Consider the following 24,251-nt stretch of genomic DNA (forward strand, 5'->3'; position numbering starts at 1 on the left):
CTTTGACTTTGCCTAATCTGACCACAATAACAAAGGCATGAGGTCCTGGACTGGCCTGTTCAAAAGTCTTCATGATTTCGATGTACAGCTGTTGAGGAGTCAGGACTGCCTCAGTGATTCCTGGAGTGTCGACCACTGTGACCTGACGACCCTTTACCTCTGCTGATTTAGAGACAATCGCTTTGTTGACTGCATTAAAGTCACAGTCTGATTTAAACTTCTTAGATCCCAGGATGGTGTTTCCTGATCAACTTCTACCTCCTCCAGGTCGACCAAGAAGAACGATCCTCCTCTCCTGACTGACTGAAGTTAGAAGACAGAACACAATTTGATCAAAAACATTACTTTCCATGATGAGGATCTTCTCATAAAAACAAACAGCTTTTACCCAGACTGACAGCAACCGAGACCAAAAACATCATCTACATGACTATGTGATCAATTCATTGTGCTTAACTGTGTGTTAAAATGTGGTTCTTTATAATGACAGTGATCACTCCACTAAACTGACTGAGAGGAATTGATCTAACAGCAGGCTCTCTCAAACAGAGACCTGGGCCTGGATTAATAAATTATCTTATTTCAGCACTAACAGTCCTCCAAAATATCTCTAAAAGGTTTTTTCCGAAGACTGTTCACAAAGCTGTTGAGAGACACTTTTACTAAAGGTGGTTGAGGCAGGAGTTGCGGTCAAGACTGGGAGAAAGTGGAAAGCAGCAGAGACTGTGCAGCAAGTAGAGCCACAACAATGCCACAGTGATGGTGTTATTACTGAGCACAGACAAATATTTTTTGTAAAAATTATATTTTGTAGAAAACGTTTTTCTCCTGCGAATAAAAACTTGGTTTGAGAGCACAAATATCTGTTCCATGTGTGCTCAACTTTGAATTTACACACTCGCTCAATTTTGCAAAGTGATACATTTTGCCACAAATGCATCATGGGAAAAGGAGTTGTATTGATCAACCAATCACAGAATAGAGATCGACGAAACTGAATCTCACCCATAAAGCCTACAGCACATGCAAAGTTGACCATTTTTGCCAGTGTTTTTTATTGTGTTCTTATCATGTAACCTTACCTTTTATCATTTTCACATGACCTGTCAGATGTATATACAACTTAAAAATGTGACGATTCTCAGGCAAGCTCTGTAGAGTCTTTCTCTGATTTCTAAGTAGGTTTATGGAGGTTTATTCTGGATGAACATCACAGATGATTTTACCTCAGGAAGTGGAAGTCACACTAAAAACTAAGCATACAGGGTCCATGTGTATTTGGACAGTGAGACCATTTCTGTAATTTAGCCTCTGTACACCAGCACAATGGATTCACGATTAATTCATGAAGATGCGATTGAAGTGTAGACTTTCAGCTTTAATTCAAATAAATATGAATTAGCGTCAACAACTGCTCATCTCAAGGCATTTAACTCCCAACATCTGACTGACTGCATTTAGTTGCAAAGCCCAGCACAGTAACGCTAGGGTATGTGTATTAATTAACTTTTTTTAGGCTTATACTAAAATAGTGGCATAATATTAACAAAAAGAAACAATTAAATCACTAATCAAGGTCAATCTTCATCCGTGGAGTGGACTCGACTCTGTGCGTTATAGATTCACTTTTGGGATTTAAATCAATGCATGGCACAACTACGGGAAAATATCTCTTTGAAGAGGTATCCAAATGTGTAAATGAAATGGGGCTGCTTTGGGACAAAATTGTTGGACTGACCACAGATGGAGCGCCTGCGATGTGCAGAAAATAGAGGCATAAGAAATGAATGCCACTGATGTTTATTTTATTTTAAAATTTGATCTCTGTGTTTATAGGCAATAACTAATAGGCCTAAGCTTTAGGCTACTTGTCCCAGATTCAATAGGCCTATGTTAAACTTAAGTTCATGTTTTCATATGAAAAAATATAATATATCTCTTTTTTTTTCAATAAATATTGAATTTGTCCGGCCCTCGACTTTGACGCAGTTTTTAATTTTGGCCCTCTGTGTATTTGAGTTTGACACCCCTGGCTTAGCCCTAAATGTTTCCAAGTCCTAGCACCGCCCCAACTGTATGCATTTTATGTCTGTGTGTTCAGATCTGACTGAGCTCTGAATCTAATTGACCTCACAGTATCTTTTAGGAGTTAAATTACCTGAGGAGCACAGTGATATTCACCTCTCTGAATGGAAACTTAAAGTCAGAACTGACACAAACATTGTTCTAATAGTTTGTCCTGACTCAGCCAGTTAGGAGCAACTTTAAGTTTTCTGAATTTGGCCCCTGCTTCTCTTTGCAGGTCAGCTCAATAATGGCCTCACTGAGAATCTGAAAATACGGTGTATGTGAACCTGGTACCTGGTGAAGAGAGTTGCTGAAGGGATCTAAGGTGGCCTGACTTCTCCAGCAGTTCCCGAACTTGTTCTCGTCCCGCACTTTGATTGTTGAACTGGTGATACCTCCTTTCAAATCTTTCAACAGCATTTTGAAGTGGACCTCCATCACCTTCGCGTATGCAATCATCCAGTGGTCTGTCGTTCAAAGTATTCACACCTGTGAAGAGCAGGTAACTCTTTCTGAAGCTCTGAGGCCCGAGGACTCTGACCGCTGCCTCCACAGCCTTCTGGTTCTCCTCACTGAACCACCTGATGCTGAACACCACCAGGAACAGATGAGGTCTGTAGGACTGCTGGAGTTCCTGACAGTAGGTTTTAATCAACTCCTCTGATCCTAATATCCCTGGAGTGTCGATCACTGAGATCTGTTTCCAGAACACTTGCCCTGTCACCTCAAAGATTCTTGTTGTCACTGGTTGCAAAGAAGACTTTGACTCAAACGCTGCTTGTCCTAAAATGGTGTTTCCTGAAGCACTTTTACCGACTCCAGTTTTTCCCAGAAGGACGATGGTGAGATCTGGATCCATGTTTAAGCAACAGAAAACCTGTAGGAGAAAACAAGTCCACATGTTAATGTCCACATGTTAATTACTGTATGTTTCTTCCCTCAAAGAGGTTCTCCAAACTGTTTTTCTTTTCACTGTATAATCACATGGCTTCTTGTTGACATATGATGTTAAAGGTACCATAGAATGGAAAACTGAGTTCACCTTAACATAGTTAAATAAGGAGAGTTTGGTTCATGGAACTGACATACCGTGAATCTCAACCTCGTCCTTCATATGGAAATTCCACAAAAAAGGGTGGTAAAACGGGCCAATTCCAACAATGCCCCACTGTGTCGTAACTATGGTTTCTCATTAATATATATGCGCCCAATCTGAACATAGTCCCGCCCACTTTCTAGCCCAGGCAATATGGTGACCTCCAGTGACCAGTCCGTCAAATTCCTTAAGTTTGCGGACGACACCACCCTCATTGGGCTCATCTCTTGTGGGGATGAGTCCGCTTAAAGGTGGGAGATTGACCATTGACCTGGTGTGGTCAGAACAACCTGGAGCTAAATGTTCTGAAAACAGTGGAGATGGTTGTAGACTTTAGAAGGAACCCAGCCCCACCCACCCCCATCACCCTGAGAGACTCCCCAGTCGACACTGCGGAGTCCTTCCGCTTCCTGGGCACCATCATCTCCCAGGATCTCAAGTGGGAGCTGAACATCAGCTCCCTCACCAAAAGAGCTCAACAGAGGATGTACTTCCTGCGGCAGCTGAAGAAGTTCAACCTGCCATAGACAATGATTGTGCACTTCTACAGCTGCATCATCAAGTCCATCCTCACCTCCTCCATCACCATCTGGTACGCTGCTGCAACTGCCAACGACAAAGGCAGACTGCAGCGTATCATCTGTTCTGCTGAGAAGGTGATTGGCTACAATCTGCCATCTCTACAGGACCTGTTCGCCTATAGGACCCTGAGGCGGGCAGGTAAGATTGTGGCCGATCTCTCCCACCCGGGTCACAAACGCTTCAAGGTCCTTCCCTCCGGCAGGAGGCTGCGGCAAAACCTCTCGCCACAAAACCAGCTTCTTCGCGGCTGCAGTTGGCCTTATTAACAAGGCCCGGGACCACCACCTGACTTGGACTCTTATCCCGCCCCCACACGTCAAGTCTGTGTTACGTTAACACACATTACATTGCACATTCACTTTTGCACTACTGCCCTGCATTTCGCATTTTACCTTCTACTTTACTTTTTTATATAAATTTTTTTATACATTCTTTATATATTTGTATCCTATATACTGTGTTTTATGTGGAGTACTTCTCTTATGTGTAGTTGTGCCATCTTCGGTAAGCTCTACGCTGACAGCCAGCTAAACTCTTCCTACAAATCACGACTCTGAAGATATACGTAGTCCACAGGTTTAATGATAGTAGATAGGAAGTGTAAAACTGAAATTTACAAAAGACATAGACAAATCAATTCTAGCATAAACATATACTCATTGCATACAGTTACGATAGGCTAAATAAACATATATTGTATCTCACAAAATTCACAACAAAGGATAAAACATACCAACAATGCCTTGTTAAGGTCCAGATGTATGCAGGTTAGCTGTAGATAACACAAACATTAAATAATACGCTTGAATTGGCTGATTAACGGTGTCGTGAGTTTAGTTCGTTTGTCTTATTTCTAGTTATATACGGGTCACGCGAATTAACAGTTAAGGCTTAATTTGTATAATGACAACTTGAAATAAAAACACTTATTGAAATGCACGAACCATAACGGAAACACAATAGAATGTTAAACATTGTGACAAAACATCTATTCTTGCACCTCCCAAACAGACACATCGTAACAAAACACTCCCCACCTGACGTGGATACACGTCACAACAAAAGTCAATACACAATTCATTTACTGAGCCTCTGGAGGTAGAAGGAGCACTATTTCAGTGACTGGCCTAAGAAAGAGACTAGTCCCTCCTGGTTTGATGGTCTTCACCTCGACCTGGCGCACTTTACTGTCCTTGCCAGGGAAGGCCTGTGTTATCAGTCCAAGAGGCCATTCATTCCTGGGTGCTTGTCTGTTCTTAAGGCCCCGTCACACCATGACGTTCTGGTCAACGTTCTATGATGTTAGAGGAAACGTTGGTAATCGTGCATGGTCGCTGGTATTGCGCCAGAAGAGCTTTGTGTGAAAGCTGGTGAACGCTGTAATCGTCGGTGATCGGAGGAGAACGCTGGTCCAAATAAAAAGTTTTGAACATGCACAAAAGTTCTCATGGAGATCAGCGTTCTTCAACGTTTAATTTAAACGCTGGAGAACTTTCGTGGAACGTTTTATTAACTTTGCACGCGTTTGGCTATGGTAGTCAGTCGTTGGGTAGGGTAGACTGAGTACAGTTGATGCACCCGAAATAACTTATGTGCGCAGCAATCCTGAGACGTGATTTTTAGTTTGGACATGCCTACTAACGTCCTCTTTTATCCAGGGAAATTTGAGCACCTAACCCATCTCTCGTAGGAAGATATCGGCGAAAGTTTTTTCACCAAGGGAAGATCTTGATTTTATCATGTCCCTTCTACAATTAATATGTTATTAACCATACGTGATCAACAAACGCAACTTACATCATTGCAAACGTTATTCTGTGCACTATACATCTACATATTCAATGCTATCATGTCATGCAAGGTCATTGCATAATCTAGCGAAAAGCGGAGTGGAGGGTATATGCTTGCTTGAGCCAGCATTAAGTAGATGTACTGAACTTGAACATAGCTGAGCACTGTTATAGCTGGTGCTGTTCCATGGCAGATGGATATGATATGAAGACTCTTGTGAAATGGACAATGTATGTGGATGTGTTGATGTTTTCTAATAATAAACATTGAGAAACACAAATTCAGTGTCAAATTTAAATCATTTATTTTAATAACATAAAACCCCAGGAATAACGCCCGTTATTTCGTAAATCACAGTAATAATAACAGTAAATCTTCGTCCGAAGACATTGCGAGTGAAATAGGCTTTGTATTCTTCTTACTTTCAGCAGCATTTATCATCTTCTTACCTGCAGCAGCGCTAGGAGCAGACACGTCAGCACACGTTTGTCGCGCACCAGTGACACGTCACTTTAGTCGCTGTTACATGCTCCTCGTGCGTGAGTCCCACGCTAGTAGTCATGCGTGAGTCCTACGCTATTCTTTCGTTAAGTCACACGCCAGATGTGTCCACATCGCCCTAGAACGCTCGAAATTGAACGATTAGAAAGTTCAGAGAACGTTGACCAGAACGTCATGGTGTGACGGGGCTTTTAAGGAGAACAACACTTCCTGGCTGAATGTTTGGCTGGGTGGACTGCCACTTCTTGCGCGCCTGTAGTGTTGGGAGGAATTGCTTCTTCCAGCGGTCCCAGAAGGTGTTTGACAGGTGCTGAACCTGTCGCCACTGGGACTTGTAGAGGTCAGCAACTCCGAACTCACCGGCAGGAGCAGGAAGAATGTTCATCTTTTGCGTGAGAAGAGCTGCTGGCGTGAGTATGAGTGGGTCATCAGGGTCCGTTGTCACTGGAACAAGTGGCCTGGCGTTGATGATCGCCGCTGCTTCTGTCATGAAAGTCACCAGCACTTTGTGGCTGAGCTTGTCTTTCAGCTGGAGGAAATTGAGTCCAGAATTCTCCTTGTCAGTCCTATCATTCTTTCCCATGTTCCGCCGTAATGGGATGCATGCGGAGGATTAAAGGTCCAAGTGCAGCCCTTGTCTGACAGGTAAGTCTTTACCGCAGAGCTGTCAATGTTGGATGGTATCTTCAACTCTTTGCCGCGGTCTGAACGAATGTGTTTGACTGGCCCGCGTACCGAAAGGAAGCGCCGTAGCGCGTTGATGAAGCTAGACGTGTCAAGGGATTCTATGACTTCAATGTGCACAGCTCTTATGCTCATGCACGTAAAGATCACCGCCCACCTCTTACTGTGTGCGAAGCCACCTCTGGTCTTGCGTGATGAAACGTTCCAAGGGCCGAAGACATCCAGACCCACGTTTGTGAATGGAGGGTCTGTTGACAGACGATCAGCTGGCAGATCAGCCATTTTTTGGATGCTGAGTTGAGCTCTGAGTTTTCTGCAGGTTATGCACTGGTGGATGATGCTGCTCACTCTTTTCTTCCCACCAACTATCCAAAGGCCAGCTGAGCGGGCCGCCCCTTCTGTAAAGTGACGGCCTTGATGATGGATTTGTTCGTGGTGGTGTCTGATGAGCAAAGTGCCGATGCAATGCTGACCGGGAATAATCAGAGGAGTCTTTTCACTCTGATCAAGGTTTGAAAGGTGAAGGCGACCTCCGACTCTGAGAAGGCCATGTGTGTCAATGAACGGATCCAGATTTCTGAGAGGGCTTGTTTTTGGCATCTTTTCTTGCTTTTGAATGCACTTTATCTCTTGACTGTAGATTTCCTGTTGAACTGCTTGGATGATTATGACTGAAGCTTTCTCTGATTCTTCAACTGTGAGTTCTGCTGTGCAGTAATGCCAGCCCTTGCATGTACTGTTTTCTCTCTGAGTCGTCTTGAAGTGACGAGCTATGTGGATGAGGCGAGTGACTGCACGGGACAGTGACTTCCAGGTGGAGAACTTGGCGAAGCGTTGAGAATCAAGCTGCTTGGACGAGGCTATGGTGCTTAAAGTAGACACCAGAGGGCGGATGTCTGGGTCTGAGCTTGGGTCAACAAGGTTAAAGGCACTCTCAGAGATGCTGGGCTCTGGCTTATACAGGAATTTGGGTCCACTCAGCCAGCTGGTGTCTTTCAGGTGGCCAGCAGGAACAGAACGTGTTGCGTGATCTGCCGGATTCTGGTCTGTTGGCACGTAGCACCACTGGTCTGGGCGGGAGGATCTTCGGATGCGTAGCACCCGGTTGCTGACGTAGACATAAAAGCGCCTGGTCTCATTGCAGATATAGCTCAGGACCACTTTGCTGTCTGAGAAGTAGGTTATGGTGTCAAGCTGCAGGTCTAGTTCTGCTGAAATCAAGTCTGCTAACTCAACAGCAAGCACCGCCGCACAAAGTTCAAGTCTTGGCACTGTGTGCTCAGGGCGGGGGGCCAGCTTAGCTTTTCCCATGACAAATCCGATCTGGTGGTTCCTATCAGCGTTTGTGACTTTGAGGTAGCTCACAGCACCGATGGCTTTGACTGACGCGTCACAGAAGATGCACAGTTCTCTTCTTACCGCTGCTGACGGTGAAGCCTGTGTGTAGCATCTGGGAATGGAAAGCTTAGAGAGCTCGGACAGAGAGGCTCTCCATGATGTCCAGGCATCCTCCATGGCTTGAGGCAAGGGTGCATCCCAGTCGCCGTTCTCAGCGGTGAGCTCTCGCAGGATAGCCTTGCCTTGGATTGTGACAGGTACGACGAATCCAAGCGGGTCGTAGAGGCTATTGATGGTTGACAGGACACCGCGGCGGGTGTAAGGCTTTGTTTCGCAGGAGACGTTGAACAGGAAACTGTCTGTTTGGAGGTTCCAGTCGAGTCCGAGACTGTGTTGGAGCGGAAGCATGTCTGCATCGAGGTCAAGGTCTTTGAGGTCACTTGCGTGGTCACTGGATGGAAAGGCCTCCATGACCTCTTTGCTGTTCGCTGCGATCTTGTGCAGTCTCAGGTTTGACTTGGAGAGAACTTCCTGTGTCTTTTTTAGCAGGTCGACAGTCGCCTCAACTGTGGGCAGGGACTTCAGCCCATCGTCGACGTAGAAGTCCCGCATCAGGGGTGTGGGGAAAGTAGGGGTGGGGGGAAAAAATGGATTTTTCGATTTCTCTCGATTCTCTCTAGAACGATTCTGTCTCGATTCAGAAAAGTTCATTATCGATTTTTTAATAAAATAAAAAAAATAGTAAAAAAAAATAATATATTTTTTTTTTTACACATTCATTTTGTGTTGAAATGCAAGCTGCATCGATTATTGTATTGTTCATAGAAAGTCATAATTGTGACAAGGACACACTTTTTCTCTAATAAAAAATAGATCTGTTGATTTTCTTTAATTATCAAACACAAAGTAGGAAGTGATTTGAGACTCTGAGTAGCAAACTCAAATGTTTTAAAAATCGAGATGCATCGATAATCGTTTTATCGGTTTAGAATTGATAATCGATAATCGGTTTAGAATCGAGAATCGGTTTAGAATCTAATCGTTGACCTCTGAATCGGAATCGAATCGAATCGTGAGGTGCCAAGAGATTCCCACCCCTATCACGAAGTGTTTCACATCTGGGTCGATGTGGAACTCGTTGACTTGAACAGACTTGTGTAGGCCGTGAATAGCTACTGCAGGTGAAGGGCTGTTTCCGAAGACGTGGACCCTCATGCGGTAATCCACGATGGCTTTGGAGAGGTCATTGTCTTGGAACCAAAGAAAATGTAAGAAGTTCCGGTCTTCTTCTCTTACCCCGAAACAATAGAACATCTGTTCTATGTCGGCTGTGAAGGCGATAGCCTCTCTTCTGAACCGGATCAGCACTCCGAGCAGCGTGTTGTTCAGGTCAGGTCCCGTTAACAGCACATCATTGAGTGACACGCCGTTGTACTGGGCACTGGAATCGAACACCACACGAATTTTCTTTGGTTTCTTCGGATGATACACCCCAAACATTGGTAAGTACCACCGTTCTTCATCTTCACTGAGAGGAGGAGCTAATTCAGCATGGCTGTTCTGTAACATCTTGTCCATGAAACTGAGAAAGTGTTCTCTCATCTCAGGCTTTTTGTCAAAGTTCCGCTTGAGAGACATAAGGCGCCTCAGCGCTTGTGGCTTGTTGTCTGGGAGCCGTGGGCGTGGACTCTTGAAAGGTAATGGTGCCACCCAACTGTTGTTTGAGTCTTTCCATAGGCCTTCATCCATTATCTTCATGAAAGTGGCATCCTGAATGGAGGGAGCCACCTGATCGTCATCCCTGGTCCGCTTGAACACAGTGCATCCAAGGTGATCGGCTTCACAGGTGAGCTGGTCCGCAGGATACGCTGGGGGCTGACCAGTGATGTTGACGCTGCTGAAGTTCTCTTTCACATGGAACACAATGGGGCATGGAGCAAAGAGAGTGGGGCGTTTCAGCTCTGTGGTGTTCGTGTGGAACGTGCTGATTGTCAGTGGTTTGTGGACATTGCCTAGGCACACATTTCCAACAATGACCCACCCCAAGTCCAACTTCTGTGCAAAGGGCAGGTTGTGAGAGCCATTCACCTGTTTGCAGACTTTATGCACTCTGATAATGTCCCGTCTTAAGAGAAGCATGATTGGGGCTTGGGGGTCGATGTCTGGGATGCGGTGTGCCAATGACCTTAGATGAGCATGATGGAGAGCCACTTCGGGGGTTGGAATTTCCTCTCTGTTGTTCGGGATGTCATTACATTCTATGAGACTTGGTAACGGTATGCGAACAGTTCCATCAAATGATTCTACTTCATAAGCATTGGCTCTTCTGCCTGCTGATTGCTTCACTCCAGCACATGTTCTCAGTGTGTATGGAGCGCTTGGACTTTGGTCGTTGAACACGTCGAAGAACTGTGAGCGAGCCAGTGACCTGTTGCTCTGTTCGTCCAGGATCACATACAATTTCACTGCTTTTTCTCTATGGCCAGTCGGATACACTTTGACGAGGCATATCTTCGAGCACGAGCGGTCTGTGAGCTCGCCACCGCAGACTTTAGTGCATTTGTTGTTGACATGAAACTGTGGTGAAGCTCCCTCCTGCTCCCCGCCGTGCTCAGAAGCATGGCCGACCTCTTGTTTCCAGGGTGCAGGTCCAGGGTGAAGTGCTGTGTTGTGTCTGTCGCTCTTACATTCAGAACACTGTACGTTGATCTTGCAGTACTTTGCTATGTGGGACGATGAAGAGCAGCATTTAAAGCACACATTGTTATCTTTGAGCAGTGTTTTGCGCTCTTCAATGGGCTTCTCTCTAAATGCCCGACACTTACGCAGAGGGTGTGGCAGGTTGTGCAGTAGACACAGTTTATCACCGTTGTTTGTAGGTGGCTCACCCATGTCAGATGTGGCTCTGGGGGATACCTCTGTCTTGTGAACGGAGACCTCTCGCTGTCTGTTTGGCTTCCATGCTGTTTTCTCTGTCCAGGGAGCCGTGTCTGTGCTGGCGATGAAGTTGAAGCTGGGATCGTTCATAATGCATGCCTGCTGGCAGACAAAATCCACAAAGAAGTAATTCACCTGTTGCTGACGCTTGTAGGCTGCGCCTGCTGTCGCCCACCTCTCCTGAAGGCGAGATGGGAGTTTCTGTACGATTGGGTTGACGCCCCTCGCCGTGTCAAGGAAAGCGAGGCCGGGCAGATCTCCTTCACCCTTAGCTGCCTGCAGTTCCATCAATAGATCGCCCAGCTTCGTCAGCATAGATCCATCTCGGCTTGTTACTTTTGGGAAGCTGTCAATGCGTTTGAACAGAGCATTTTCTATTACTTCTGCTGAGCCGTACGTTTGCTCGAGCCTGTTCCATGTCATGGCCAGTCCTGCTTCTGGGTGGTGTATGTGGATTGCTCTTATCTGTTCAATGTGTTCTGCTGACTCTGATGGGAAATCTCAGGCCAACATTCTATTAGACAAAAGACCACGAGGCGAATCAAAGGTTATTTCTGGAGGTGAATTTCAAGGTGCTCCTGCAGGGAGTCAATTCCAACATCAGGTAGAGGCAGGCAAAGACTAAAGAGGCATCACAGGGTTACAGGTTAAATACCAGTCAATCATGGGAGGTTACATTGGGGGTGATAGGTTTGTTACAGGTCAATGTGGGGAAGGGGGCATGTGAGTGGGAGGGGATGTTCCTATGGAGGAACACACACAGGCCCAAAATGGTGGACAATTGATGTGTATTCCTCCACCTGGGGCAGGGAGGATGTCTGCTAGGGGCTTTAAACAAAGGTGTACCAAGACTATCAATACACATGGCACACACACACACACACACACACACACACACAGGAGAACATGCTTGCAATGCAATGTAAGTCTATAAATTAATGGTATTAACTCCTTGCCCAGCCACTTAAACAGAAGATCCATCTCCTCACTCGGTGTCAGATTAAGGCCACTGATGGCATTCAGAAAGGAGCGTTTCCATGCTCTGTAGTTTTGTGGCTTGTCGTTAAAATGAAGTAGGCCTGTAGCCACAAGCTCACGGCGGGCTAAATATCTTACAAAGTCATTTACATGTGAATAGCCATTATCAGAGCTCAGTGGTATGGCATAACATGCAGGAGAAGGACTGTTGCAACTATGTGGCCTGGAATGGCGTGCAGGATCAACATGCTCACCGCTGAACCCGACGCGAGGCGGATCAGCATCTTCACACATCCTGGCGAGTGGCCCATGGATATACTCTTCTGTGTGGATGAGAGGCTGCTGTGAGGGGAGAGGATGTGGAGCAGTGTTGTTCTGATGCAGATATGACTCAGCTTTGAGGTGTTCAGCCACATATCGCTCTGTGCGTTCTGAAGCCACCAATGGGACAGAGTCCATGTTTAGCCTACACCTGTCTCCCTCACTATTCTCATCAGTAGCAGCCTCAAGTGCATCCGCTTCAGCAATGGCTGCAGCTGCCTCTCTTTTATGCCTAAGCAATTCCAAAGCGTGCTCCAACTTCAATTTAGCTTCTTCTTCAAAGTAGAGCAGACGTGCCTTTGCTGCTTCTGCTCTTGCTCTAGCTTGGACTGCCGCAGACCTTATGGATGATGCGCTGGATCTCACTGAGCACTGAGCTTCCGAGCGTGTATTTAAAGATGTGCGTCCACTGGTTGCCCTTGGCGACGACATGGCGTTAGCTGTTAGCTTGCGTTGCGTTATCTTGCCTGTTGAAAGCTTGTTGTTTTACTGTGCCGTCTTCGGTAAACTCTTCCTACAAATCACGACTCTGAAGATATACGTAGTCCACAGGTTTAATGATAGTAGATAGGAAGTGTAAAACTGAAATTTACAAAAGACATAGACAAATCAATTCTAGCATAAACATATACTCATTGCATACAGTTACGATAGGCTAAATAAACATATATTGTATCTCACAAAATTCACAACAAAGGATAAAACATACCAACGATGCCTTGTTAAGGTCCAGATGTATGCAGGTTAGCTGTAGATAACACGAACATTAAATAATACGCTTGAATTGGCTGATTAACGGTGTCGTGAGTTTAGTTCGTTTGTCTTATTTCTAGTTATATACGGGTCACGCGAATTGACAGTTAAGGCTTAGTTTGTATAATGACAACTTGAAATAAAAACACTTATTGAAATGCACGAACCATAACGGAAACACAATAGAATGTTAAACATTGTGACAAAACATCTATTCTTGCACCTCCCAACCAGACACATCGTAACAAAACAGTAGTACTTAGTGTGTTTTTATGTTTTATGTTATGTGTATGGGGCGCCGTTTGTAAAATGTTGCAAGTTGGAAAATCCTGCTCAGTTTTGGTACATTTAGCATTATCATATGGAAAAAAAGCACGACAATATTCAAATATCACTTTGCATTTAGAGAGAAATTCATGTAAATTCATGCGATAACTTTTCCAAGGATAATTTTTGGCAGTAACACAAAAGTGTTAAATAATATAAATCTTTCATCTAAATGTTAATGTTTAATGTTAAATATAAAATATAAATGTAAATGTTCGATGTTATATATAAATGTTAAATATAAGTGTTAAATGTAAATACAAATATCAAATGCTAAATGTTAAATGTAAATGTTCAGTCTACATGTCAGACTTGACGACAGAACATTACAATATTTACGGTAATTCATAGCTTTCAGTCACGTGACTACAATGGATACCTTGCGGGCAAAAAAAACTGCTGAACAGCGCTCGAAGATGTCGACCAACAGTGGACATCTTCGCGCAGTGCAGCCTACTCAATTACGATCGCCATCAAACACAGATCATACCATAATAGCCAGGCAGAGATATCTAGAAAAGAATTACATTTTGGGAACCTGTGATCCCTTTACTGCACCCGCTGATATTTTTATTTCTATAACGTCGTTGAAGTTTTTAATAGAAAATCTGTCCCCCTACACACCTCCAAAACTGAAAGCCTACAAAAGCAGGGATAGTAATACAATTTTTAGAAGGGGATGGGTTCATAACGATGTCGTCTGGAAGGTGAAAACTAATAAACATCTTCATTGTTTAGATGTTCAGAGCAAAGATGATTGCCATTTAATAGCTAGCTACCAGCTAGCGAGCTACATGATGTTAGCTAGCAGCCTTTAGCCTACCCAACGCTGTTCTTTGTCATTTGACACAATTTCCTGGTTAACACAAGTACAACCACCTGGTCTGGCGAATGACAACTGAAATTATCTTCCCAAGTATTTTCTACTGACATTGTAGTATTACCAGTTGGATGACAAAATACAGTAGCCTAGCCTACTTGCTTAGGTACTTGTCGCAATCTCAGAGCAGAATTCGGGTAATCCAATTTTAATCGTGTTGATGCTTTGTTTCTTGACTTTATTTCTTGATCTATTCCCATTTTGGGTAGTTATTCTGATAAATGAGGCGACCAAAACAGGGTTACTGCTTTTATTGCAAGCTCCAAAAATAAGGCTACTTTACTGCGCGTCTGAGAAAAGTTGACCCAGAAGACGTCTACAGCTGGCAACAACGTAGATGGGTTTTAATGCGATAAAAACACAATCCGGGCTTGTCTCCTCGCCGATTTGAACAGCCAACCGAGCAACAACTGTCTGGCATTTTACTACCTAGTCAGACAATTTTAAAGCGGAGATATTAAATAATCTTGAATGAAAGATGGTCAGTTCCTGTATAAGTTCCAGTGGTAGACAGCTGTGAGTGTATTTCTTGCCCGCAAGCTGGTAATTCTGACGTGATGTGAAAACTATGAAAGCCAATTACCGTAAATATTGTAAGGTTCAGTCTTCAAATCGGACATCTAGACTGAACATTTAACATTTACATTTAACATTTACGTTTAACACTTATATTTAACATTTATATATAACATCGAACATTTACATTCATATTTAACATTTACATTTAGATAAAACATTTATATTATTCAACAACTTTGTGTTACTGCCAAACATTATCCTTGGAAAAGTTATTGCATGAATTTACATGAATATCTCTCTAAATGTTTGAAAAAGTGACATTTGAATATTGTCGTGCTTTTTTTCCCATATGATAATGCTAAATGTACCAAAACTGAGCAGGATTTTAGAACGAGCGATATTTTACAAACAGCGCCCCATATATGTGTAGTACTTATTGTGTTTGTATGTTTTTATGTTCACTGTATGCACCTATACACATAACAAATTCCAGGTAGGTGTAAACCTACTTGGCAATAAATACAATTCTGATTCTGATTCTGATTCTGTTTCTGATCTGCACAGCTTCAGCAGTTCTACAGGTATTGTGAACAAAGTGACGACGGTCACTCCTACACTCTATTGTCTATACTTTTGGTTACCTAAACAAATATCGAATCGATATCCTACGAAGTCACAAAATTAGAAAGCAGCACTCTCAATTCATAACAAACAACTAATTTAGGAGGTGCCCTTGCTGTCCGAGTTCCTAATAAAAAAAAAGCATGTTGAAGCTAGCATCGTAACATAGTTGTTGACAGAGCTGTAAAATAATTACACTGTTCTTGTTGTAATGCTAAAAACAAACTTATGACGAGAAGGAAGTGAGGGTATTACAGTTAAGTTATGTGTGGCAGATTGTTACTGGAAACACTGTATGACAAAGTATACCACTCAGAAGTTTTTGTTTCCAATCTCCGAGCAGCTAACTGATCCTCAATATCTGTTTCCTCCTCCAATGAAAGCTCAAACACACGGTTGGATGCCCAAACACTCCATTGTTCAACTCTCACAGCTTTTAGCGATTTATTTCGACATGTTGCTGTCTGTGTAAGCAATCACTGCCCCTTGCTGTAAACCAGCCAATCAAAGCAGGGCTCATCATCATTATTAATGAGCCCACCAAAAAAGGGAAAACAGCTTGTTTCATTCAAGAGGCAAATCACAAGGTTGTAAATAGATTTTAGTAGTAGAATAGATTTTTCGCCCTTACCAAAGTCACATACCTTCTATGTAGACATCAGAGAACAATTTCAAATACTGAATAAATGCATTCTATAGTACCTTTATACACATAATTAATATTGTGAATAAAATGGTAAGACACGAAAACTTAATTGAGAAAAGTGAGGGAGAATGTGCAGCTTCATGTTCATATTTCATAAGCCGATTTATTTTCTATCCAGAAAAGTAATGTCACGGAGTAACTGATTCAGTGCGGAAATGTCTGTATCCACGGCAACGAATGTTGATGTTAGTGGTGGAAAGTAACAAGTACATTTACACAAGTCTTAATTACAGTTAAGAGGTATTTGTACTTTTTGTAATTTCATTTTCTGTAACTGTACACTTCTACTGCACTTCAGCCAGAAGAGCTGAGTCCCTCATTGTTCTGCTGCATACTGGCTGTTTGACAGATCATTACTGCAGATTCACTTTTTACACTAAAATATAATATTACTAAGTATTTCTAAATTAAACTGACTGCAGTATGTAAAGCAGCTAAAGCAATTCTTCATCTTCCTCTTTTGTTGTTTAATGGTGGTTAGCAAACAGCTTTTATTCATCAACACCTTCTGGCAGTAGTAACACCTTACTTCAATGCACAGATAAAAACAATGGAAAGACCATAGTCGCATAAATCATTAGAAATATTCAAAAATCATGACATCTCTAATTTTCACTGACAGTAGTCGGTGAACATAGTCAAGACAGAATATCAGTTGGCTATGAAAAGTAAAATGAATCTGTGATGTATTATCATGATACATTATATATAAATATAGATATATTAATATTGTGATATATTAATATTTCATACATATATTTTATTATATTGATTGTTATTAGATTGATATTATTAGATTGATTCATCATTAAACTATAGATCCTAAGCAGAACAGGATCTACTGTATTTTCCTGACTATAAACCACACCGTATGTTATAGCCATTTCTGTGTAAATAATAGTTTTGTAATAATATTGTAATTAAATAATAATTGTAGATTGAGAATTTAAGATTGAATGATATTTATGAAGAACTATGAAGAAATTGTGTTGCATACGTAATGTAGAAATGAAAATATTGATAGTTGACCAGTGACGCTAAGAATAACGTAATTTGATTGGATGTTTGATTTGATATGAAAGAACAAGAAACACCGCGAAGCAGTCAGAAGCTATTGGACCTTGGAGCAACACAGTCTTTTTACCTACACTAATACCAGTTAACTTGTTCGAAAAGTATGTTGTGGCGAGAATGGGATCTCACTACACCTTTTCTTTCAATCAGAAGACCGGAGACTGGATGTAGAAATCTGGAGGTTTATTATTGTAATCAATAAGCTACAATAAGGAGATGGTCCATGGATTAGCTCGATCTCCTTGTATGAACGTTTTGCATGCCATTTTAAGGCCTGTACATCGTGGGGTGTGTTCTATCTGGCTGTTTGCCAAAACCAATCAGAATTAACTATACCCTCTACTCTAACTCCCCTGAGTACTCCTGTGTGTGTGTGTGTGTCTGGATTCCCTGAGACTCCCTGACATCCTCTGAGACCCCCTGAGACCCCCTCCTCACCGGGGGTTACTTGGAATGTGTGTCGTGACTTTATTGCTGACTTGCTAACATCAGTGAATCATGTCTAAGTTACTGCTTCCCGCCTAGTCTGCCCTTCCTAAAGTGAGACTTTCATACTGATGAGTTAATCCATGTTCATCTAAACATAAAAAATATCCCACAAGTAATATCCTTAATTCTATACTGTATTGTTTAAATAATTTTAAAGTAACATTATGCAACAATTGTACCTTAAAATAACAGCTTGAAAAAAATTGTGCCGCTACAATGACTTTTAATATGGCGATTTGCGCCTCCGCCATTGCCATCGGGGGTCTGTGGGGAAATAACTGCGCTATGTAGGTTTCTGGGGCCGCCCGATCCTGGGCGGATGTACTTCGACCTGCTTTCTGGCAGTGATTACGCAATGTCATATAGTGCCAGTCTACGCTCGCAGCTATAATGGCGAAGCAAGCATCATGGAGAACGCACCAAAGAAACAGAAGAAGACGATCTCTGATGAAGCAAAGAAGAGAAAAAGAGAGGCCGACAGAGCAAGAGATCGGACTAGGGTCACAATCGGAACAGCTTTTACTCGTTGGCGAGAGCTGAAAGACACATTTGGATACAAGTTCGATTCACAGCTAGCCATCTTTCTGCTGGATTAGTAAGTAGTTTGTACTGTCTCTTGCTTGTACTGTCTCTTGCTTGATGTTTGACTGTGTTATCAAAGTTGTTGACTCGCTAGTTTGTCATACTCGAGGAAAGCACATTTCAATAGGTTTTGCTAGGCTTTAGGGTGACCAGATTTGAGTTTGTGAAAAAGAGGACACTTCGTCGCGGGGGGAGGTTGCGGGGTCCAGCATGCAATACACTAGCCTACCTTGCCTCCTCCCCCGCGACGAAGTGTTCTCTTTTTCACAAACTCAAATCTGGTCACCCTATTATAACACGCTTGGACATTGATGCTAGGTTTACGTCCTCTTTTGTGTCCGGGTAAAAGAGGACGTGTCCGCCCGGGTAAAAGAGGACGTCTGGTAACCCTAGTTAGCCGCTATCAAGACATCTCGTTAGCGATATCAGACATCTTGTTATAACACGCTTGGACATTGATGCTAGTAATAATCGAGTAGCTAGTAATAATGTCGTATACACTTCTTTGTAATGTTATTGTGATCCCTATCTGGCTAACTTGCCACCCAAGCTCCACTAGTCTCAGGATATTCCAGATATTTCCAAGGAATTTAGCGATAGTTGACTTTGTCTGTTAGCATTCCCTTACAGCCAGTTGGTCTGTGGTTCATGTTTCGTTAGCTTAGTATGCTACTTGTGTGTTACCTGACTTGAATGCCGTGATTTGTGAAAACATATATAAAGATGTAGCGGCAAACATACTGAATTGGTTATTTCTATCAAAAGCGGTAGGGAACGTCTACTCCCAGCAAGAGACATGCACAACCACCACCGCCGCCTGTATCTAGTATTTCAGAAGAGTCCGACCGAGATGGGTATGTATCTTAGAACTGCGTTTCTAAACCAGCCATGCAGGGCATTGTAAGTTGTGACTGACTTATTTATCTTTTGAATCAGGGACAAAGAATTCGCTATGCAAGGTGTTCAACCGTTGGGCAAAGAAACCGAAGCGGTTGGTGTGCTAGAATCTAGGTGAGTTCGTCTTACAACTGCGACCGCAATGCATTGTTTTGTTGATGAATATATTTATTTAGATTCGTTTTATATTCACAGCATGCACTCCTTGAGCATTGCTGAAGAGGAGCAGCATGACTCTCTGGATGAGGAGGAGGCGAATTATATGAGGAATAGCATGTAAGTCTTGCACATGAAACCATCTTAGTTCGTGTTCTTTTGTACTTCAAGTTTATGGTGTTGTGTGTGTGTATTTTGTAAATAATTTTATTTACAGTATTGACATGGATGATTGCTGGGAGGATCCTAATCAGAAGGGCTTGGAAGAAGATCGGGACAGCTCTGATGAAGACTATAGTCCTTTTCTTCATCTACGGTATGTTTCAGTTTCTAGTTGCATTTCAGGTTGAACTACTGCTATGTTGAAGGGTGGTTACAATCACAAATATTTTGGTCTTTCAGGAGAAGACAACATTTTAGGAGAACATGATGCAGTTGTTCCTTTTTGATCTTCAAATTGATTCTATGTACATATCTTGCTGCTTTGCAGTGCCCCAGCTATGACTGCCAACATCAACTAACTCCTGGAGATAAGCATGGATGAAGCTGTGCTCGATGTGGCAACCCCCAATCCTCCAGGTGAGGACATACAAGAAACTCCAGAACAACAAAAAGTTTCAGGTATGCCCCTATAGTTATGCAAATGCTAGTATGTCATAAATTTGCTCATACACACAAGCACTTATGATCATATTTCTGAACTTTTTTGTCTGTCTTGTAGAACCATTACAAATACAATAATTGTATAACTCTGGCTGATTTTCCATGTTTGTTTTGTGTGCAAAATCAGCTGCTTAGGCCTGACTGCTAAGCACATTAGAATTGAATGAAGCCTCATCTGATACTTTTCCTGGAGTAGCATCTAGTGGTGAGAAGTGTGTCACTGACTGGGCCTTTCGGGTTATGTATGTGTTTTTCAGGACAACTTCAGATTTGGAGAATTTCCAAAACCACATACTCATGTATGCAGGAAAGCGGTTTGCCTACAGCCCCCCTGTTTACAAAACCCAGACATTGCTTGCAGCAATCGATTACAACTATCACAACCACCGCATTCCTGCACGTGGCAAGGATGGACACCGAATGTAAGCTTTGCTATAACAGTAGTGTACTACCAAAAATAATTCATTAGTTCTTACCTAAACAGTTGTGGAATTGTGCAATTACTTTACTTTACTAGGTACAGACAGTACTTCAACAAGAAGTCCGAGCGCTGGAGTGTATATGTGTTGAAGGAGAGCAAAGGCTACCATTACATTCCAGACCTGCAGAAGGCCATCCTTGCTGAGAGGCTGGGAAGTGGAATGGGCCTTCCCAGAATACAGGGTCTAAGGCCTGATGATCCCAGGCGCTTGGGTTTGCTTGCCGCAACGCAGCCTCCATTCACATTTGAACTTGTCGCGGCTCAGGTTTCACGGGGAGAGGGTGGTGCCCAAAGTGAATTCTAAACTATTCCATTCTTTCATAGCTGTGTATGTAAATAATTTGCAAATAATTCAAGAGTCGTAAAAAGAAATATTTTTTTATTTATATGTAAATAAAAAACAATGAACATCAAACTGTACATGTTTTTTGACATTGAACATAAATAACAAAACTATTTACATATTTACACCAAACGGCGCACCCTGAAGCCAACATATTGACCCAAGGGGTCAGGAAATGCAGTTCTTATCTTCCAAACGCAGCAGCTCGGAATAATAACCCTATTGCCTTCACCCAAGCGGCCATGCTGCCACAGTACAAATTGGCGGTATGCCGCATGTCTGTACTGTCGCTGCTCCACCCCTGGTTCCTGTTCGTCATCAACAGCAAACACATCGTTCCATGCAGCCCATGCCAGCCGTAAAACGCCCGGGTCAAGAACATATAACTGCATATGTGCCATGCTGCTGACGGAGTTTTCAGGGGCCTGGCGGCAGCAGAGCCTTTCTTGGTCTGTTGTCATCTCCCTGCAATTACTGCAGGTGCACCAATGTAAAGGTCCCTACCTGTCTCTACCTCAGAAGAGGCAGATGTTGACAATGACGTCGATTCCTGCAATAAAACCATAGAAAAAAACTTGTTGACATCCAAACCTCATACACCATTAGCCATGCATGAATTATCCTTTTGAATTTAGCTAATACAGTGTTATAATAAACTGTTTCTACTGTCTTTGACGTTAGCTATTGTGATCTGTCCTATGTCGATAAAACAACGAAAATTGATGTATTGTGATGTACATCCCTGCCTATGTAATTAATGAAAGAATAGGCTGTAGCCTTATCAGTGTCATCCCTGTCTCACGGAGATTTGTAGTTTTAGTTAGGGTGACCAGATTTTAGCTTGTGAAAAAGAGGACACTTCGTTGCGGGGGAGGGGTAGTGTATAGCCCTCCCCCGCGACGAAATTTACCAAAGGCTCAGAATGATCGTATTTAGAGGATAATTATCGTACATCTGCCAGCACTGACAAGGCTATCGACCATTGACAGTTCTCTCTACAGTCAGAGCTCGCGCAAGAAGGTGGAACGTAAGGGAAATACCCTTTCCAAACCTTGTAAGGGCGTAATAACTAGTTTGTGAAAGACCCAGATAAACACAGATATCCGACAAGGCAAAATCCCGGACGTTTTTGGAATCCCTGCTGGACGCATTTTTTAGGTCTCGAAAGAGGACCTGTCCGGGTAAGAGAGCACGTCTGGTCACCCTATTTTAGTAGATGCCAAAAGTCATCGACCGTCTCAGACTAGCATGCAAATCAGTGTCTCACACGCCAAGGATTTCACACGTTAGTCTTAGTCAATCACACGCAAGGTAAGCCTTAGAAGTTTGCAACCTTGGAAACCTAACTTTGCTAGCTTGTAATGAATTACACGTTCCAATGTAAATGATGAATATGTAGCGTTTTGGTGTTGTCAATAATATTGTATTCGATCACACAATGTATAGGCTGAAAACGCGATCGGTATTTCATCTAAACTAAATGTTGTCATTCATTTGGTTATGTTAGCATTCATCTCCGATATCACAATGAATAAAACTATGCAGTCATATTTATGTAAAATCTTTGAATATTCTTACCTTATCGGTTGACATAATTTGTTGGTTTCTGACTTCTGGCTGTGTTCGGATTCTTAGATAGCTGTCTAATCCTTGATCTCTAGTTGGACAGGTGTCTGACGAGAGAGGTCCCTTCGGGGGAAGGTATCTCAAAAACCGTTGATTTCGAACAGTCTATTAAGATAGGATGTACGGCAACATGACGCTGTGTCATCATCCTGTGTGTGCTTATTTGCTAGCTAGCAGCTACTGTTAGCGACCTGGCTAACGGATACATCGCTAACGAAACAGACTATTTTTGTTAATCAATCATGACATAAGTACATAGTACACTGTTTATTTCTCGGTAACTTTTTTAAAAAATTACCAAAAAAAGCAAAGAAACGTACATCGGTGAATACTTTTGTGGAACTTCGACGATTTCATCCGCCATCTTTTTTAAAATTTGTCTCCGGTTAGGGAATGGCGCAGAGAGTTATGGGTAATACCTGCCGCCATAAGACAGCAAGGCAGCTCAGATGCTCTCTTAAAAAATGACCGTTATGTGACGTATTTCAAGGTATCTTACTAGAGAGGAAGAGAGGGTTTAAGACAATTCGAACAGTCCTTGCTCTCTTAATAGGAAGGAAGGAAGGAAGGAAGGAAGGGAGCATTTTAAGCCAATTCGAACAGGGCGTAAGTCTGGTCATCAATACAAGTGTATGCAAGGCTGCATCTATCGTAACTGGGTATTTACGACACTGAAGTAAACGTTAAATACCTCCAAACCTTAAGGGGGAGCTCCAAGGGAAAAACTCCTTACTGGGGCTTTAAAGGTGAACCTACATTTTTACAAATGCAGATTGGAGCTCATATTGCAAGCATGTACATGCCTACAATCTATGAGCTCTATAGTAACCTGATTGATTTTTTATTTCTCATATGATTGTTTTTAATGTACCGTTGCACCTTTCAGCTTCGGCTATGCATGATCACTAGGACATGGAGCTCAACAAACAGGAAGAAACGGACAGAGAGGAAGAAGACGCAGAGGATCGGTAGATGCCACTGTCGCTACACAATGGTAGTCCTTTGGGGGATCGTAGTCCCTCACATTGCGCATGCGTCATTTTGCCCTGCTGTCGACAGCGAAGCCGTGCGCGCATGCGTCACAACGACAGATCCGTTTTCAATCATGTAGAAAAGCGACGAAAGCCAGTTTTTTGAAAACATGACCATTTATTTAAAAACAAAGAAGATGTCACAGTGGACAAAACAGATGAGGTGGAGGATCAAAAAGTCTCTCCCCAGTTTCGTTTCATATGTTGACGTAGAGCCTTATGCTGTTAGCCCTTTACAACATAATTAAATATAACATTAAATATACCCACATTATGCGTTAAGACAAGCCCCATATGTTGACGTTTAAACCGTTTACAACATTATTAAATATTACGTTAAATAAACCTACATTATGCGTTAAGACAAGCCAGATATGTTGATGTTGATGTTGAGCCTTATGCCGTAAACCGTTTGTGTCTGAGCATGCGCAATGTGAGGGACTACGATCCCCCAAAGGACTACCATTGTGTAGCGACAGCCACACAGGGAGGATCTGCAGAACCACCATCGCTGAGAGTGGACAGTCCTGACCAAAGCCAACCGAGTAAAAGCAGCAGCTAGTCCTGAAGAGAGTAATCTGTGTTTGTAAGAGGAGCATGAGAATATGGGGTTCTCACGTGTTGGGTAATTGTAAGAAGTGTTATAGCAGACCATAGTGATGTGTAATGTTCACTGATTTGTTTTCCTTTAGTTTTTACTGCATAATTTTGAATGCCTGTTGTGTTCTGGCTGCTGGCGCTGCTTTGGGATGCACATTGGAAATCATCTTGGGTGAGAAAAGTGCATTGGAATTAATACATCATTCTT

The 24,251-nt window shown here is 42.7% G+C and overlaps 1 protein-coding gene across 1 annotated transcript; it reads right to left on the minus strand.

The window, feature by feature from the left end:
- Positions 1-2,320: 2,320 nt before the first annotated feature.
- On the minus strand, positions 2,321-2,926 carry LOC122128570 (GTPase IMAP family member 9-like). Its single transcript, XM_042702807.1, has one exon. The coding sequence runs from the start codon at positions 2,924-2,926 to the stop codon at positions 2,321-2,323; it is 606 nt and encodes a 201-aa protein (XP_042558741.1).
- Between the last annotated feature and the right edge of the window lie 21,325 nt (positions 2,927-24,251).

This window comes from Clupea harengus, chromosome 20, assembly GCF_900700415.2.
Source record: "Clupea harengus chromosome 20, Ch_v2.0.2, whole genome shotgun sequence".
NCBI lineage: Eukaryota > Metazoa > Chordata > Actinopteri > Clupeiformes > Clupeidae > Clupea > Clupea harengus.

Bases quoted from the DNA above. Each gene is read 5' to 3' on its own strand.
- LOC122128570 (XM_042702807.1), bottom strand. From the start codon at position 2,926: ATGGATCCAGATCTCACCATCGTCCTTCTGGGAAAAACTGGAGTCGGT.